Source organism: Sparus aurata, chromosome 4 (assembly GCF_900880675.1).
Source record: "Sparus aurata chromosome 4, fSpaAur1.1, whole genome shotgun sequence".
NCBI lineage: Eukaryota > Metazoa > Chordata > Actinopteri > Spariformes > Sparidae > Sparus > Sparus aurata.
In genome coordinates, this window is record NC_044190.1 from 31203577 (window position 1) to 31223012 (window position 19436).

A 19436-nucleotide genomic window follows, 5' to 3' on the forward strand; every position below is an offset into this window, starting at 1 on the left:
GAATGGCAAAATTAAACTGAACCCAAGCAGCCGTCATTATTTGGAACTTGCAAAAGACCAAACATGTTGTAACCTTGATGTGTCACAAAATATATCCCATATACATCTGCAGATTGTCATGGTTCTGTGTCTTGTTGTGTCTTATGTTTCGATTTCTATGCCCTCTTGTGTCTTGTCAGTGTCTCTTTTGTGTTTTTCCCCGTTATTCCCTTCCACCTTGTGGCATGTTTGTCTCCCTCTGTCTGCCAGTGTTATTTCTCCTCTCTGCTTCCCCCTCGTTATCTTACCTGCCCTATTCCCTCCTCTCTCTCCTCACCTGCTCCTCATCCCCTCATCTTAAGCCTTTGTTCCCTCCGACTCCTTGTCGGTTCGTGTGCTCTGTGTGATGTTCTTGATGAAGTTTCATCCCATGTCACCTCTCGTGTCTCCAGTCTTGTGTTTAGGTATGTTTTTGGATTTGGACTTTTGGTTTTTCTATGTTTGATTTGAACTTTGCTTTTGGTTGTACTTTGTTTTGCTGTCTTCGTTGCAACTTTGCTTTTGTCCCTTTTTGTCTAGTTTTTGGTCTAGCTCCATTAGTTTTTTGTACATCAGCTTTGGTTTGAATAAAGCTTGCCTTTTGTTCTCCCCCATCCTGCCTCCTGTTCTGATCTGCGTTTGGGTCCTTAATTTTAACCTGACAAATCGAACCAACCATGATGGACCCAGTAGACAACACGCACACCGAAGTTTTTTTTACTTGCAACAATTTTCTGATGATTTAAATGGCAGGAGGGACGTGGATGGAAGGCTATAGGCAGTGTTCACTTTTTATGGCAAACTGTTTTTAAGCCCTGGTTGCGGGAGGCCAAAGTGGAGAAGCTGGAAAGGGCTTTAATGGATGAACTAAACGGCAGTAGCTCCCTGGTAGCCCCAGCCCATGCCACGGCCCATGCCTCAGCTCCAGCCTCAGCCCAAGCACATGCCTTGGCCCTGGCCTCGGTGCAAGCCCATGCCTTGGCCCAGGCCTCAGCTCCAGCTTTAGCCCCAGCCCATGCCTCAGCCGCAGCCCAGCTACCAGACCAAACCCATGACATGGCCCCAGTCAAGCTACCAGCCCATGCCTCAGTCTCAACCCTGGACAAGCCCTCAGTGGACCCCCCGACACCCAGGCCACACCAGCCAATGTCCCTCTGTCGGCTCCCAGGCCGACACCAGGCAGTGTCCCTCCGTCGGCTCCCAGGCCGACATCTTCCAATGTCCCTCCATCGGCTCCCAGGCCGACAGCTACCAGCGACCCTCTGTTGGCTCCCAGGCCAACCGCTGCCAGCGACCCTCCGTCGGCTCCCAGGCCGACACGAGCTAGTGACCCTCCGTCGGCTCCCAGGCCGACACCAGCCAGTGTCTCTCCGTCGGCTCCCAGGCCGACATCTTCCAGTGTCTCTTCGTCGGCTCCCACATCAACCTCTGCCAGCGACCCTCCATCGGCTCCCAGGCCAACAGCTGCCAGCGACCCTCAGTTGGCTCCCAGGCCAACCGCCGCCAGTGACACTCCGTCGGCTCCCACATCAACCTCTGCCAGCGACCCTCCATCGGCTCCCAGGCTGACCGCTGCCAGCGACCCTCAGTTGGCTCCCAGGCCGACCGCCGCCAGTGACACTCCGTCGGCTCCCAGGCCGACCCCTGCCAGCGACCCTCCGTCGGCTCCCAGGCTGACCGCTGCCAGCAACCCTCAGTTGGCTCCCAGGCCGACCGCCACCAGTGACACTCCCATCGGCTCCCAGGCCGACCGCTGCCAGCGACCCTCCTTCGGCTCCCAGGCCGACCGCTGCCTGCGACCCTCCATCGGCTCCCAGGCCAACACCAGCCGGTGTCTCTCCGTCGGCTCCCAGGCCGACACCTTCCAGTGTCTCTTCGTCGGCTCCCAAGCCAACCGCTGCCAGCAATCCTCCGTCGGCTCCCAGGCCGACAGCTCCCACCAGTCCTCCGTCAGTGGCCCTGCCAAGGCCCAGGGGTGTTTCTCAGTTTCAGCCTTCGACCTCCAGAGGGTCTCAGCCTTCATCTCCCCCGCCGGCTTCCAGTGGGCCTTCATCTTCGCTGCTGGCCTACAGAAGGTCTCACCCCTGCGGGCAGCCCCTCGAGGGTCTCGGCCTTCACCCCTGCCAGCAGCCCCCAAAGGGTCTCAGCCCTCGCCCCCTTAGCCAGCTTCTGGTGGGCCTCAGCCTTTATACATTTGACATTTAAAAATGTATTGCTCTTTATGTAAGCTATTTACTGCAGAATGTAACGTGATTGCAGGTTAGTTAAGTAGCGTTCTGGGAAATGTGATGTCAAATGGCGAGGTGAGGTCAGTAACATTGTGACATAGTAGCAATATTCTACATGTGGTCCAAGAGGCTGCCAGTGTGCTGATCATGTTTCTTATAGGACGTATTTCTATGATCTAACCATGATAGAGGTAAGTATTTAATCCAGTCTTTAGCCAATCACACAATAGCATTTCTGTTCAAGCCACTGTGAGTTGCGTCATGAAATGTCTTCCTGCTGATTCTGTGACAGTGAACTTCAAAAAGGTTCCACTCCTACAACACTTTGTGTGAAATGAGGAACTGACGGCCAAAAGAAATCATCACATGTGAAAAAATATCAAATGTATTTGTATTGATCGTCAGTGTCAACAGTTGTTGATTCAACTTAATATCTAAGTTTTGTCCAACATGTATTCTAAAGTTCATTTAACTTTAAATCATAGAAAAAAGACAACTTGGATGTTAAATGAACTATTCAATCTAAATTAAGTTCATTGAAGCATTTAAGGCAGCCATTGAACTGCCACAGTGAAAGGTTTACTTGAGTCTTAAAGTATCTGATTTTGATCTAAAGAACAAATACAAATCAACGATACATATATTTACATGTATGTATGTATATACTGTATACTGTGTGTCGACTTATTAAATAATTAAAAAATGTCTTCTTCTTTTGTGGCTCTGGTGTAGGATTTCATCTACAAAGCAACTATAGAAAAGTAAAATATAGTGAGAAAAAAGTAAAATACGGAAGAATGAATTAGTGGAAAACAGAGATACTCAAGTAAAATGCCTCTGACGTGTAGCCTACTATAATACAGTACTTGAGTAAATGTATTCCGCCGCGTATCACACTGTGATCATCTCATCTCTGCTTTTTATTCACAACTTGTCACTCTGTTTTATTGTTGACATTGAAATGACATTGGAATGGCAACAGCTGGTGAAAGTGAAACGACTCAACTTTGGCCTGAGGGTTTGTACGTTTGACACATCTGGCTGAAAATGAAAATATCGTCAAACTTTTGTCAGTTTTCTATTTGGGAAGCTCAGTTTCACAGAATCCCGATAAATCCCGCTGACGCCCCTGTGCTTCCTTTCTCTCTGTTGGAGGAGGAAGTGGGAGTGGAGATCTCTTACAGTGAATTAGTGGCTAGACATTTCCAGTAAGTGCTTTTCCATAAGAGGAGGAAGGACAGAGAGAGAGAGGAGAGGCTGCTGCGCTCCGGAACTTGGCGCAGCTGGATTTTTGTTTTAGAAGGAAACACACACGGATCTAACTCGTCCCAGCATGAAGTCAACGAGGTAAAGTCGATTATTCTCCACTTTCCCACCTAAATAATCTCACCCATCGGTTTTAAGTTAAGATAAACAGTCTGTTTTTCTGTTGTGTCTCACCTCCAGGCGAGTTGACGCACTGTCCGTCGCCCTGCTTGTTGTAGGAAACATTGCGACTTCTATCGCTCTCTCTGGTACGTACAGCGCGGTGGATACAGACAGCTTAAAATGATGGTCCGTGTTTGAAATTAGGTCTAATCTCCTGGTGTTGTGTTCGTTTCACACAGTTGTCCAAAATCTTAACTGTACCCACGACTTCGACAGGATGTCCTGCGACTTTGACGCACCAACCTGCTCTGGATACAAGCTGACGCTCCGGTGCCTCAGCTTTGAAGAGTAAACTGATTTAACTTATTTCTACAGACTGAAACTACACACTTCTATGTATTTTTTTTGTAGTTCTAGTTGAGTAATCAAATGGTAATGATCATAAATTTCACTAGAATATTCAGTAATGCATTTATATACAGTATATGTATGTTAGAATCAGCATGAAAAGCCAGAACTATTTTTTTAATATATTTTTTTTATTTTATTTAACCTTTATTTAACCAGGAAAAAAGGCTCATTGAGATTAAAAATCTCTTTTACAAGAGTGTCCTGGCCAAGACAGGCAGCAGCATATTCATACATACACACAAACACAAGGTAGACATAGATATTAAAGACACTTAGCATCCAAAACAGCAACATTTGAAGGTCAGCTACAGTAATAACAGCCTCAGGCAAAACATCTACAACCAGATGTTTCTGCTTCAAGGTCATCCAATTTCACCTTAATTAATAATGTTGTATACATAAATTTAATGATCTTGTATTCCACAGCTCAGCGTCTTGCCTTGTCAAGCAGTGTGACAGGGGAAAGTGTTGTTGCTCTCCCCAGATGAGTCTTATCTATGGGGAGGATCACAATGCAACAGTTTGGAAAGGGGCTGAAAACGTGGCCTCCAAAATCATCAGCATCGCCGATAACTGTGAGTTGAGTTGAGTTGACTCCCTCTTTGTTAACTGGAAATCTGCACCTGCCTGGAATAGACTGATCCAGTCCCAGAGTATCAGAGTGGAGCGGGAGAAACTCACTTCTCTTATCTCTCTCGTTCTCCACCAGTTAAGCCCAGAGTCCCAATAAATGTCACAGTGGAGGAATCCAATGGGAATTTTAAAGTCACCTGGAGTCTGAACATGGATCACAGGCCCAGTGTCAGAGATGACTTGAAAGCTATTGTGACTTATCGTATAAAAGGGGACACACCACAGGTAACAGTGTCATGACTGAGATCATTTGTCCTGGAGATGCAGACACAGACATGGACAGACACTTAATTATGTCATATGTGTTTATCCACTCCAGGTAACTGAACCTTTCCGACCGACTACAGTTAATGGACTGAGATACTATGAAATAAATGGTGAACACCTGAAGACAAGTACAACATATTTGGTCAGTGTGAGAAGTGTGTACTGGGACAACCTCCCCAGTGACAGCAGTGAAGAGGTGGAATTCAAAACGCGTGAGTGTCGTCTTTACAGTCCTTTTGTCAGTTTTTATGCAGTATCTGTATATTTCTTTGCTGAAAAAAGTTCAGAGACGTAAAATAAAAGTAGAGGATGGACCTATAGTATAAGAGTTCAAGCACATGAAGCGTGTGTAAAATATACAGACACATTATTTAAACGTCTTGGACCACTGAAAACTTAAAAATCGAGTTAGAGAGTTAACAAATCATTTTCCACTTCATCTGTACTGTAAACTTGATTTGCCAGCTATTCAAAACCTGCTTCAAAATAGAAAAAGTATATGTTGTTATGATGCTGTTCCTTCTATTTAATGCAGTTTGAGCTACCAAAGAAGTTTAAAGGGGCACTTTGTAGTTTAGAGAAGAAAGTTAAACTCAATATTTCAATCAATCAGCGAGATAATAATACAATTAGAAGTATTTCTATATCTCCAAACCTGATTAAACAAGCTGTTCTCTGAGGTGAATAAAGTCCCCAGTGTCGTCCTTTTAAAGTCAGTTTATTTGTCTCGTTGATTTGGTCATGCGAGTGAAGGAAGTTTGTTTAGTCTGAGGCATAAAAAATGATGTTATCTTTGGAATTGGCATGTAGTCTAGGTTTTGTAGTTCCCAGGAATGCCCTGATAATTAAAACAAAAAACAACAAATAAAGAAACATTCAAAGGGGATCGAGGTGTAGCGTGTGTAGGATTTGGAAATTGTTTAACTTTTGCAGCATATTTGCTGGGTATAACCGTCTTGGATCTGACCCAGGATAACAAAAACTTTCCAGATTACCAAATCTGCCGATTGTTGCTCAGTAATTCACAAGAAATGCGCTCTTGTGTGTACTTGTGTAGCATTGTGTGAGTTGACATTGCCACAAAACCTGGCTTGGGATAAAGCTTTTTTCACCAAAGTCCAACTTTCAGGGCAACATAACATTTCTGGTATATATGTTTGTGGGGAACACGGGCAGGTGGATCCATATTATGCATCCATGAACCTCTGTATTGAGATGTGGCCGCTCAAATCTAAATACCTATTTAATCAAGGGCCACTTTGAATATGTGATAATGCCAACAGCTGCTGATACAGTGTTAACAGTGTTTGTGGATCCTGTTTCTGACTTGTGAGACTAAATCTAAAGTCCCACACGCTGAACTTCTCTCTAGTTTATCTCTTCGGTACGCCGTCCCATCTCATGTTCTAAACTTTCTTCGTATGTGTTGCTTCACAGCTATGTCCCCTGATGTCCTGCTCCTGGCTATCATCATCAGCCTCAGTATTGCAGCAATCATCATCAGTGCTACCATATATGGCTGTTATGCAAAGTAAGTCATGCAGATTAAAAAGAAAAGCCTTGTGTCTCTGTTAGTGAATAATATGAAAAGCTTAAACACAACCACCCTGGTGTTGTGTTTATGTGGCGTGAGTATTATTTTATTACATTGTTTAATTTTGGTTTTTTGGTTTTGACTTTAGGGCCAAAACAATGTGGTGGGACTCAGTTGCCAAATGTCCAAATCCAAGACTTCTTGATATGCATCCACACAAGGAAGACGTAAGACACCGATGTTGATCCTAAATTTAAAACTTGCAACTTCACAAAAAGGAAATTTATTTCTAGATTGATTCCTTTTACTGAAGTGTTCACACCTGTATTTTCAACCCTTTTATCCTCCTTGCTGCAGGTCTTGAAGCCGGCCGGAACTGTTTTATCTTCTATCTCTGTCGAGCCTCTTATTCCAGACGACAGCAAATCATGGTCAGTATGGCTGCACCAGCAGCGCCAACGATGCAATGCATTTCCTGAAGGAGTTCTATGTGATTACATTGGGAGTTTAAGTAACAAGTTCTTCTCTGTTCAGGTCAAAGGGGTCACTGCATGACAGCAGCAGCGGGAGCCCTCAGCAAAGCAGTGGAATCAGCACTGGCTCCTCTTGTACCAGCTACGCTATCACAGAGCCTGTTGACATTGTAGCTGGTGTTGAGGAGGCCCTTCGTAAAGCCTTCCCCAATATAAGTCCGATATCACCTTTGACCAGCAGCCCACTTCAAGAAATGAACCCAGAAATCGATCTAATCTCCCCTCCCTACAACCTTTGTGATGTCAGAGCTGATGATGTGAATTCTGGATCATCTGGGTTTGACAACAAAACCTACTCCATCCTCATCCCAAACCTCCCACATCCGACTCTGCTGGAGAATTCTGAGGTCCAGATGCAGTGTGACCCTGCTTACCATCCTAGTCAGGGTGACATTGTGATCTGTGCTGACCAACAGGTTCAGGCTTGTCCGCTTATTACTTTCCCCCCAGCGGCTTCGTCTCTTATGCCAATGGACATGTCCTATCAGCAGTGCAATTCAGATTCTGGGAGATTTTCCTGTGCAGAAGACTTCAGTTCGTCCTCCAGCTCTAGCGGCACCAACCCAATTGCGTCATGTGATTCTGCATTCAGGGTTGTGAACAGGTGTGAGAGGTCTGATGAGGCGGTCGGCGATGCCGCAAAGCTAAATGGAACACATGAAGTGGCCATTAAGTGCGATGAAAATCCCTGCTATGGCTGTGTGCCTGCAGCTTCACACAGCTTCCCTCCAGTGAGTGACGACTATCAGGCATTTCAAAATCTGGTGGGACAGCCTGACATTTTGTTCACAGAGCAGCAGAGCGGCGAGGAAGAGGAACATTTGGACAAATATCCAGAGGAATCAATCAGTGAGATGCCTGAAATATCCTTAAACCAAGCTGTTCCAGGTTTCATTAATAATGTTCAGGGTGCAAAGTGTCTCCCTGAACTGGACAGACCTCTCCTCTCCTTGTTATCTACTGGCCAGTCAATGCCAGCGTTCACAGAAGGCGGCTATCAAAGTGTGTAGCGCTTAATTTTTCGATGCACTCATTTTTGGGGGCTTCTTTGGATTATATTCATTGTTGAACTATGTTGAAAATAAGAGGGAGGAAGATGACAGATCAGACTGAATCTGCACCGTGACTTCTCACCTCTCACCACAAGCTGGTCTGCATTTCCCTGGCGACGCCTGCTGATGAAGATTGTTTGATAATGATATGACTGTAACATGATTTAGCGAAATCACGTCTTTGCACTTTAAGATCAGCTGCTTTGCTTCCTCTGTAAATACATTGCAACTATGTTTAAACACCCAAGTCTGTACATAGAGAAACAGAAGAAAATGCGAAAAAAAAAAACCCAGCTGCAGTTAGTTCATATATTTCACATATTCAATAAGTCCTTTGATTTTCACATGTAAATGTATAACTCATGGTGGGTTTAAGTGTCTCAAGTGTCTGGAATTGTGTTCTGCTCATCCAGTTGATAGCATCTCAGTGAAATCTGATTTAACAGTAAAGCCATTTCTTGTAGATTGTTTAATCTGTCTGTGAGCTTGATTGGTCAGAGCACGGGGGAGCCATGTTTCACCAAGGACATGGCACATTTGCCCAACTCGGCCGTCCGCTGAGACTTTTCAAAGAAGAAATGCATCATGACCGACTGTAAACCGCGGCTGAGGCGGGCAACAACAACCTGCTGTCATGCAGGCTGGGGCAGCTCATGGTTGTGAAATCACTTCCTCATATCTCTTCTCTGGAATTGTTGAGTCACTGCCAAGGAAAAATGCGTCACACAGCACGCTATTCACCTCACAGGAAAGACATGTAGCTTAAAATGAACTTGTATTTGAGTGAATTAAGAGTTAAGTAACTGCTAAATTCTTGTGGAGTAAAAGTGAAACACCTGTTACATTAGAGCTCATTGTTTTGGTAATACATATATAATGATAATAATATTTCAAATAAAAGTTGTTCAGTGTGGATTTTCCTGAGTCGTGTTTGCTTCAGAGAGACATCGCTGCTGGGGTTCTTCTTGTTTCCATGCATAAGGAGCGATTTCTATTGACTTCAATTATATTGTTGTAACAAAATAAATCTCATATACATCTGCATATGATCTGCTGCCGCGTTATGAACCATCCAGACCTCTGAGATCGTCAGGTACCGGTCTGCTTTCAGTCCCCAGAGTCAGAAGTAAACATGGAGAAGCAGCTTTCAGTTACTATGCGCCACATATTTGGAACAAACTCCCTGAAAATTGCAGGTCTGCTCCAACACTCACCTCTTTTAAATCAAGACTTAAAACATTTCTTTTTGCCGCTGCTTTTAACTGAAGTCTTTGAACTGCATTATTACTCTGAGTTTTTTTTTTTTTTTTTATGCAATTTTTAATGTCTTAAATGAAATGTTTGTCTTTTAATGTAATTTGTGTGTGCCTGTAAAGCACTTTGAGTTGCCTTGTGTCTGAATTGTGCTATACAAATAAACTTGCCTTGCCTTGCCTTGCCTTGCCTTGCAGAAAACATCAAACACAACTAAATCGCAAGATTAAAACTGACCCCAGACAGTTGCATTATGTTGAACTTGCGAAAGACCAAACACGTCCTTCCTTAATTTGAAGTATTTTCTGTTGAAACTGGTCTCTGGCGTCAGACATAATTTGAGGAAGAGTAGACAACAGCACGCAGCACAGTTAATGTGCAGAGCCAGAGAGGTGTGGCTTCTTTGAGTCAGACATGTCAACTGTCAGTGTGCTGAGACACTGAGCTACTGATTAATTAAATATGATCTACTAATATCAACAAGAGAATTGTCAAACTGTATGTTGTAATCTATAATAACACAAAAATACATCACTTTCTTTAACATATCAATATAAATCCGTAATTGTATACAAACTTTGACTTATTTAATTAATAATTTATCTTCTAATCATATAAAATTGTAACAAATGTGTTATTTTATCATTGATTATCAAGCGTACATGTGTAGTTATACCGTGAGAATGACTTAAAGCAGAGCGCCGTTTCAGTGCCACTAAAATGAATACAATATTTCACAACAGCTGTAGTGACAGTACATATAATATACATGTATCATAAAAAGTACCCAAAGGTCATACTTGAGTAAGGAAATTGTGTTACAGTAATACTTTGGTAAAAGTGAAAGTCACGCATATGGATCGAACACGAGCAAAAGTCTTAAAGTGTCTGATACTGACTGTCCTCCAACTAAAAGTTGATTATTCATATGTTTTCATGCATGTTTACACTGTCTACTATGGGTCAGCCTGGCTGATCAGTATGGTTTCTATGTAATTGTCGATAAGAAAAATTGGTTAGAAAATGGCGGACTTAGTAAAATATTTGCCACCAAAATATGACAGAGCAGAACTATAAAGTAAAACAAAATGGAAATAGTGCCTCAAAATTGTACTTGAGTAGAAGTAGTTTGGTAGACTCCATTACTGGAGTAATGGAGTAAAACATTTTCTTTTTGCCACTGCTTTTAACTGAAGCAATTCAAGTCTTTGAACTGCATTGTGACTTTTATTCTACAGTCTTGTTTCATTTAAAGCTTTTCTATTTTAGCCTACTTGTTTTGATGTTTGTTTCCCAATGTTTTTACTTGTTTTAAAATACTATTTTAATATTTTTAATGCAATTTTTGATGTCTTTTAAATGACATTTTTATGTCTTTTAATGTAATTTGTGTGTGCCTGTAAAGCACTTTGAGTTGCCTTGTGTCTGAATTGTGCTATACAAATAAACTTGCCTTGGCCTGTCTTGCCTTACTGTGCACAAATATTGTACTCTAATATATAGCACATAGTCTCATCTAATACGTATCTGTTAATGCGACTGTGTGTGAACAGTGTCGACAGGAGGCTCGCAAGTCTAAAGGGGCATTGCGGATGAATTTCACGAGTAAAGGAACCTGTTGCAACATGTGCTGCGGCGGTGTCTGTCACATTTCAGTGATAACTCTGCTTCCACCTGGTGGTTTTAGATGAACACACAGTGTCACCTCACCTCTGCCGCAGCGACTTCACACAGAACCACATGAGAAACCACATTATCACCACTGACATTAAGCAGAAGGGTGACCTGTGCATGGTCGGATTAAATGCAGCACAGTCAAATATAGATTGTACCAATGCCACGATTGTGTCCATCCTCAGCATGTTCAATTTCAGGAGAAATATTAAAAACCTGCAGCAGGACCTTTACCACTCCATCATACTCCACCTCCATCTCACCCATGAGGAAACCAACATGCAGTGTACAATACTTCCTGTAATTGGAGGAGCCACTTTAGAAGTGAGGAAGGCTTTTGGGAGGAGGAGGGAGATTTTAATAACTGAGAAGACTGTGATTGGACGAATGCGGTGAAGCATGAAGGGTGCCCCGGCTTCACCTATGATTTAATCTGAGCTCCAGAGAAATGTTCTGCTATTGCTGGCTCCCACGTAGCTGGTGAAACGTCTATACCCAAAACCTTCCTGCTCACCTGAAGCTTTGGACCGCAGCATGCAACAACCAGGCCGGCTGAGGCTCAGGCCATGGCTGGAGGAGCAGATTCAGTCTGGGAGGTATCCAGGAGTCAGCTGGCTGGACCAGGTTAGACCCCTCCATCTCTCCCTCACATGCACACACAAAGCTGGGGGCAAGAAGGTTTCACTTTGGGAAATGCTAAAAAGAATAAAGCATGAATCATCTTATTGCACTTTATTCAACAGTCAGCGCAAATCTTCCAAATCCCCTGGAAACATGCCGCACGACACGGCTGGAGTATTGACCGAGATGCTACACTCTTCAGGAGCTGGGCCATGCATACCGGTAGGAGCAACATTTGTTTTTTTGTATGAGACACTTTTGCTGATATGTTGTGTTACACTGATGCTCTGTGGAGTAAAAGGACCGCAGAGTAAAGCTTTGTGATCTTTAGTTAACTGACAGAATGGGCTTCTGGGGTCAGAACCACAGCACTGGATTGGGCGGCATGGTTGAACTATCATGGTACGGTGCCATTCATCAGAATGTGCCAAATGTATTCACCAGTATTTGTGTATTTAACTGTATTCCACTGGAATGTGTTCACACATGTAAAAAGGAAACGTCACACGCCTCTGACGGCAATAATAATGGATGATCCCTCAGCTCAACAACACAAGGGACTGAGCAGCATTGGCTGTCTCTTAAGAGTCTGTGCCTCCCTTTCAGATTCTTTGACTTCCCACTTTTACAGGATGTGTTCACAACATCGGTGGTTCAATTCAGGCCAGGGGTCTGTCAGTAAAGGTTGAAACGCCCCCAAAACAATCGGCTTTAGTGGATGACTTCATTCACGAGAAAGCCTTTTCCATCTAAATCCACTTACATTATTTTAGTTGGAAAATAAAAAATCTAACTGTGAAGTTAAAATGCAGGACAGTGGCAGCTAGGATTTTTTCATCGAATCTTTGGCCGACGATTTCAAGCTCCCTGATGGCATCTGCCTGCAGACCAGTTTCCTGCTAAGCTCGAGTAGTTCCAGTGAACAGCCGCCACGGGTTCAGTCCAAGTTTTTCTAGATTTACCACATTCCCAGGTCACAGCTAGGCCTCGAGAAATGCACGACAACCTTTTGAAAACAGCAGCATGTGCCACTTATAACAAATTAATCATTGCTGGAGCGGACACAAACGGTTACCTGTTAGGATTTTTGGGCTCTCACTTCAATCAGGGCAGCTCCCTGCAATGAAAGCTAAATGCTGAACTGAAAGAAACAAACTTGTTAGCAGACCTCACATTATAAAATAAACCAGGTTGGCATTTACAAGCAACGTTCACATGATGTGTAATCAAATACCATCAGGTGCAAATTATTTATAGCATTCCTTTCAGTTCATTTAATTGGCATCTTCTCATAGTAAAACGTAATCTTTGTCTGAATACTGATGAACCTGTTTACAGTCGTCAAACAAATAACACTGAGTGATTTGATTTGCTTTTTGTACAGTACTTGGTGTCCAGAATCCACAAAATATGACACTTTAAACACTTGATTGTAATTTATTTAATTTTTCATCAGAAGCTCTTCATTGACTGATTTCTCTATGCCTATAAACAAACTAAATAAACAAAGGCTCTCTGTGCTCTGACTGAATAAACTGAATAAACAAACTGACCTAAAGGGCAATTGCATATTGTTCTACTTTGTTTATATGTGGCGGACCCTGCCACCTTTCTAGCTTCAAACATTTTTTCCTCTGAGAACAGCTTGTTTACTCCTTTATGGAAAAAATAAATGTGCCCCATTTTGTATAATATCGCCAATATTACGATTCTGTGTTGTGAATTTCTTATCCAAATCCAAATAATGCCCCTTTAATGTAATAATAATGTGGTAATGCTCTCTAACCAACACACGCACACGCGCACACACACGCATGCACACACACACGTCACACACTCCAGTCTTGGGAAAGTCATGCTTGTTTTGCCTAATCTCTCCTTTTCCATCCCGCCCTTGCGCACACACACACACACACACACACACACACACACACACACACACACACACACACGCACACACACACACACACACACACACACACACACACGTCACACGCTCCAGTCTTGGGAAAGTCATGCTTGGTGACTGCATCACATCATGGGAAAGCTCAAGTTCAGATCGTGTTGCTGTCAAAGTACAGCTGGACGGCTCTTCAAGAGGTCTACAGAAAACCTATTCGACAGATACATGACTATATGACAAATGCATACTGTTTGGAATGGCTAAGTTCCAAAACTGAGCTCAGCATTCAAGACAATAACACTTAATGAATTTAATAGAACAACCCCAACAGTGAAATAGAAGATAATATATGTCTGAACTGTCCATTGAAGCACCCCGCAAAAAAAAAAATAAAAAATTCTAATACTCTTTGACACAAAACTGAAGATGGCTCTTTAGTCATTATTGACTGTGGGAGGTGGGAAGTTGTGCACTGTAAGTGATCCATTAGCTTTAAAGCTCCGTTGATTTTATGACTGGGGCTGGCAATTATATCCAGAGGGGCTGGCTGAGACCCAGATCACACTAGATATGAGAAAGGACTCTGGATGGAGTCACCTGACAGTACAGTTGACGATGAATGGTCTGACAGCGGGTGATAGATAACGTTCTTTCCAAAGGAGGAAGTGCCTTTCAAGTTTTACCAGTAGTGTGTGAATATTAAAACAAAGAGATATGTATGACCGAGTGACAAGTGGAGGTCTGATTCGATTAGATTCCTGTTTTTTTTTTTTAGCAGTTCTCTTAACAGGTTCCGTGTCTCTTCCAAAGAAGCACACTTGATAACAAAGGCGATAATTTGCATACAGGTTATTTGACATCTTATTAGTCTTTACTTTGTAACTTACGGCCAAGGGCCCAGACTTTGACATTCACTAGGTCTGAGCTAGCAAATTAAACGTGTTAGAACAATGCACTCATTTTACTTTATTAGATTTTGCAACTGAAAAACGACTGTTGGGCCTACGTTTACATAAATGCAGGAAAATATGCACCTCTTCAATGTTGGAAGTAGGTTCCAGTTTGTCTCCAAATTCCCCAGCTTACACAGCCTGGGTTATCTATTTATTTACTGAAAGGGTATTTCTGTGCTTGGCAACAGGCATAAATAATGAACTGGTCACAATGAGGTTGTTAAAAGGACGCAATGCACTTAGCCCCAGGGCCGCCAGTGGGAAAGGTCCAATAAAGGTGATGATGCAGATGCCTATGAAACACAGCTGTTCCAGGAAACTTTCCTCTAGCTTTACTTTTTAAATGATTCGTATAAAAATCCTACGTTTTTGGAGAGCTGTGGACCTTGAACATCTTGTTTTTGCTGACCTCCAGTGGCTTAGCTTCTCACCTCGCTGCAGTGATGCACAGGTTTACTCCGGGCCACTGTGACGCCACTGTTTGGTGCCCTGACAGCTGCAACAGAACCTACTTCTGACCTCATAAACCCACAATCATCTGTGATGCTGCCATCAGAGCTTGAAAACTTTGACTCTTTAAACGTACAATGAATGGGCGAAAATGACGTTATTTAATCAAAACTGGGCCGAATGTTCCTTCATATTTTGGTGTGTAAATGACTTGTAGGTACAAAAAGTTTGGAATCGGTCCAGAAGATGGACTCAGTCGCATCACAGGCGGCAGTGGAATCCTTGAGATTGTAATTCAAAGTGTCACAACATTTTATAAAGGATCCCCTCAGAGATAGTCCAGACTCCTTGGACTTACACACTTATTTTACCTTGCAGAACTCCAGAGTTGCTCGTCTACATGCTGCTGTGGTTTGTTTGAGTTATTGTGTGACTTGATCTGTACTGATGTGTTAAAACACCAAGTTCAGGTCAGTCTGGCTCGAGCTCTTGTCTGTCCACTTGTCCACTTCAGGGCGGTACCGTCCCGGCAAAGACAAGCCAGATCCCAAGACATGGAAGGCGAACTTCCGCTGTGCCTTGAATTCCCTGCCTGACATCTGTGAGCTGCAGGAGCACAGCAGGAAGAGAGGCAGCAACGCCTACAGAGTCTACAGGATGATGCCCAGTACACAAACACACAGACGCAGGAGAGGTAAGCGACGCCTTCATGATGTGTTCATCACTTCGGAGGTGAACATGTCCTGACACGTGGCAGACCTCGCGTGACGACGCTGTCCTGTCCTCTCTCAGGGCTGCGGTTTTTCAGCAGGCCGCGAGAAAGACAGACCAGTTTGGGCGATGAAGCGTACACCGCGCACACGTGGCAGCCCACCACCACCAGACCCACTTCAGACACGGCACAGAAGGTGGAGGCCCCCGCAGAAGACACGTTCGGCAGCACTCAGACACACGGTGAGATGCTTGTTGTCGAATCTTTCAGTCGTTCTTCTGATTGTTGCCTCTGTGTCCTGGTAAGGATGGTAGTTTTTGTTGTTGTGCAGGTATGTGGGAGGCCAAACCAGAGGACCTGGAGCAGAGTGAGGCTGTGTTTAAGGTATCAGACCTGTTTATGTACTGTCCCACTGACTAAACACAAAACATTATGTTCTTTTGACTGTTCAGAGATCAGTTGCACATTCGTGGGATGCAGTTTTGGCTCCGTCTGTCTGACTGTGGGTATTTTGTCTCCTGCAGCTGATGGACCACTTAAGCAACGCTGACCTCTGGAACCAGACAGGGGAGCAGAGAGGATGGAGAACAAACACGCTGTGGAACCAGTGGCACTGTACGACACTATACGTATAAATCTATAGTTTGTGTGTGTGTGTTTACAAGGACTGTCCTCAACTCCTTGGAGGTCCACCATACATTTTTGAGGGTTCACAGTAAAAAAGCGTTACAACACTCTCCTGAACAACTGACGTAGATGGGGAAGTCAAAAAAACAACATTAAATGAGGTCCATATGGTCTCTCAAAGTCTCCAGAAAGCCCAAACATACTAGCTTGATTTGAAAAGACGGTGTTAAGACCCTTGACGTGTGCTCAGGTAAAGAGCCCCAACAAAGAGGTGTACATTTGATGTTTAATCCTCACAGTTTTAAGATTTCTTTCAATGCTTGAGTCATTGAGGAAAAATCGGGCAGATTGCATCAGTATCGTATTGTTATTGTATGTTAAAAGGTGCAATATGTAAGAACTTTAATGTACCAAAATGTAAATTCCTGGAGACAGATCGCTGGTCGGAGTCGAACCCGAGCTGACCAAACCAAAGTTTTTGATGATCTTGGGATGAGACTCAACAATCAACTGTTATTCCAAAAGTTCTAGTTCTAATTCAAGACAAAATGTGGGGTTTGAAGATTGTGGGAAATAAGCGCATCTTTCTCAGCTCACCGCAAAAGGCTGATTAAATGTGTAAGGCAAATGTCCACGTGTGTGGATAATAACATGCTGTGGACGGACAAAAGTTTAGAGGTTCCTTTCCATTTCTGTCAATTCATATTAACATGTGTGTTTTGTGCTCCATGTGTGTGTTTTTTTTGCTCCTCAGGTCCTGCCGACGATAACCCGTACTCTCTGCACACAGACTGCAACGATCTGTTTGGTCCAAACTACATCAAGGAGCTCTCTGATTGGTCCACACATCAGCAAACACTGATGTTGTAGCTGTGCACCAACCCCTCGCCCTCCTGCTCTGCTTGTTGCCCGTATATTTCCCTTCAGGGCTTTCTTAACCTTTAGCTGTTTCCCCCTCCTGCCGTCTGTCTGCTGAGCTGACCGCTGAAAAGGAGAAACAGGAGACGAGGAGCGGACGGAGAATATTGCTCCGTCAGTCCGACAGTCAGACAGTCAGATGGGCGGTCATTGTCTCTGCTGAGCATGCTGATTAAGGTGAAGATCCTGTTTCAAGCCAAGCTTCACCCCTGTCATCATCACTTGGGTTCACTGCGGTTCAGTGGCTCAAACTCACTGAGACGACACCAAGCTCACAGCACAGCTCACAGAGTCAACAGATCTCATTTCGCTTCAGTGCAGCATCACTTATTTCTCTGAGCTTTACTGGATGTTTAGGCAACATAAAGTGCAGCACACGTGGCACTGATAGTTTGTACGTTAATGTTCTTTTTTGAGTGATAGTAAAAACCCTCCATGTTCACCACCAAACACAGTAAGCTGACTTATGTTGCAATATATAAATATATACAGTATACATGTATTTCATACATGTGTTTGATTCCTGTACCTTTTGTAGTTTAAAAAAAAAATAAAAATCAGCTTTTAAGATTTCATCATGACAAAAAGAAAGTGTGTTTTCAATTTTTAAGACAACAAGATGGTGCAGTTTGTTTTTGCGTAGTTTTGTGTAACCTGTACTGTGCTTATTTTGTGTTTTTATAGCTTGCTCAACTACCCAATTAATAATCACAGAGGTCCAACCTGTCGATCATTTTAGGGTTGTTTTTTCCCTCATATGTAATGCACATGTATCAACATACTGTAACAATATTATTGTCATTGACTGTGTGAGAAGACTGACTCCTCGTTCACCTTACTTGATTTCATAAACTTCAATAACTACCTGTAACCGGACGGGGAATAAAGTAGATCCCCGCAGTTGTTACACTCAGTCCTCCATTGAACTGATGTCTTGAGTAAAAAACATAAGCTGACCTGTAGTGGCCCTTAATTGTTTACTGACTTTAAAACTTGCATTTATTGTTTAAATATGTTAATAAAAATAATTTTTAAACCTTGCATACCTCTGTCTAATGTGGTCATTAAAACCACTCAGAACATCATTGGTACCCATCAACCCCGGGCGCTGATAGTCTTACCTGAGCCCAGGACAAACAGATCTTCAAAGGGCCCCCCGGCATGTTACGTTTTTAAAGGGTTTCCACTCCAGCCGCAGCCTGATCACCCTGCAGCATTCTGGCAAGAGATACACGAGTGTCCTCTGCCAAATGAAAACAAAACCAATGACGAAGTAGCTTCTGTTCTCAATTCTCAACATTCCACCATAGAAAATAGTTGTTTCCCTTTTATGTCGCATATTAGGACTAAAAGTCATTTTTTGTTGTCGTACAACACTGTTGTAAAATGTCAACTGAATGGACCTTTGAAACCACTGAATGCGAGGTTAATATACAATGAAATGTAATTTAATTTGATTTAGTACCAGTCATACTTTGAAAACTATATTTTAACACCAGTGGCTTGTGCTGGTCTCTGCAGGCTCTCTTCATGGATTAAGGCCGTGACACTTTGACTTGTAATGACAAGTCAAAATGTCACTAGATGTAGCTCTGCTTGTTTGAAGTGTCATGATGCCATTCCAGTGTGTCAGCATGGCACACCGGAATGCAACGCAGCCTTTGATAACATCAGAGCTTTTCCTGACTTGACCGACTACCTGTCTGAAGATGACACACACCTGACCTTTGATCAAGTGAGTTACGAAGTAACCAAGTGCATTTGTGCAGCGCTTAATTTGCGTTACTCTACTTAGTACTTATTTCATTTCTTGTTGCTTTCCACTTCTACTCCACTACAGGCACATATTATACTTTCTACTCCAGTACATCCCTTTGACATAGTTTAGTTTTCAAGATAAACAGTGATCATAAACAAACAAATGAATGATAAGATTATAAAATTGTCAATGAGAGAAAGTAACAATGTATATTTAACCCAAGTACACAAAATACACTTTTAAGGTACTTTTACTTTGCTGGCGTGTATTTATTTTACATTTCAGAGGCAAATACTGAAACTTTTTTCAGCCCACTTCACATATTTGCTACATTTCAGATTAAGATGTTACATGAAAAATCTATTAGTTTTTTATAATTGTGATGCTCCAGAGGGTCATGAGGAGCGTTAATGTCTGTTAACTGTTGGAGAAGTGTCTCTACTCTGTGCCATCTCACTTGCAGGTCACTCATGAGAGTAACTCCTAATTATATCCCTTCTACACATTTGACAACACCTGCA

General features: G+C 43.0%; 2 protein-coding genes across 4 annotated transcripts; both read left to right on the top strand.

Moving 5' to 3' along the window:
- The first annotated feature begins 3435 nt into the window (after positions 1-3435).
- Positions 3436-8959, top strand: LOC115580074 (uncharacterized). Of its 3 annotated transcripts, none has more exons than XM_030413931.1 (10): positions 3436-3593; positions 3693-3760; positions 3854-3962; positions 4452-4609; positions 4735-4883; positions 4978-5137; positions 6363-6456; positions 6608-6686; positions 6817-6890; positions 6994-8959. In XM_030413931.1, the coding sequence occupies exons 1-10, from the start codon at positions 3580-3582 to the stop codon at positions 8000-8002; spliced, it is 1914 nt and encodes a 637-aa protein (XP_030269791.1). In that variant the 5' UTR covers positions 3436-3579; the 3' UTR covers positions 8003-8959. The 3 variants fall into 3 exon arrangements, with proteins under 3 accessions (XP_030269791.1, XP_030269792.1, XP_030269793.1); XM_030413932.1 differs by having other exon boundaries at positions 4452-4600; XM_030413933.1 differs by having other exon boundaries at positions 3533-3593; positions 3891-3962.
- Positions 8960-11468: 2509 nt separating this feature from the next.
- Positions 11469-18165, top strand: irf1a (interferon regulatory factor 1a). The gene is made up of 7 exons (XM_030413723.1): positions 11469-11596; positions 11716-11815; positions 15414-15593; positions 15692-15853; positions 15943-15995; positions 16136-16226; positions 16993-18165. The coding sequence occupies exons 1-7, from the start codon at positions 11507-11509 to the stop codon at positions 17106-17108; spliced, it is 792 nt and encodes a 263-aa protein (XP_030269583.1). The 5' UTR covers positions 11469-11506; the 3' UTR covers positions 17109-18165.
- The last annotated feature ends 1271 nt before the right edge of the window (positions 18166-19436 follow it).

Bases quoted from the DNA above. Each gene is read 5' to 3' on its own strand.
- LOC115580074 (XM_030413931.1), top strand. The intron at 3,761-3,853 runs GTACGTACAGCG...CGTTTCACACAG, and splicing joins GACTTCTATCGCTCTCTCTG to TTGTCCAAAATCTTAACTGT. The intron at 6,687-6,816 runs GTAAGACACCGA...TCCTTGCTGCAG, and splicing joins TGCATCCACACAAGGAAGAC to GTCTTGAAGCCGGCCGGAAC.
- irf1a (XM_030413723.1), top strand. From the start codon at position 11,507: ATGCAACAACCAGGCCGGCTGAGGCTCAGGCCATGGCTGGAGGAGCAG. The intron at 11,597-11,715 runs GTTAGACCCCTC...TTTATTCAACAG, and splicing joins GAGTCAGCTGGCTGGACCAG to TCAGCGCAAATCTTCCAAAT. The intron at 11,816-15,413 runs GTAGGAGCAACA...TGTCCACTTCAG, and splicing joins GAGCTGGGCCATGCATACCG to GGCGGTACCGTCCCGGCAAA.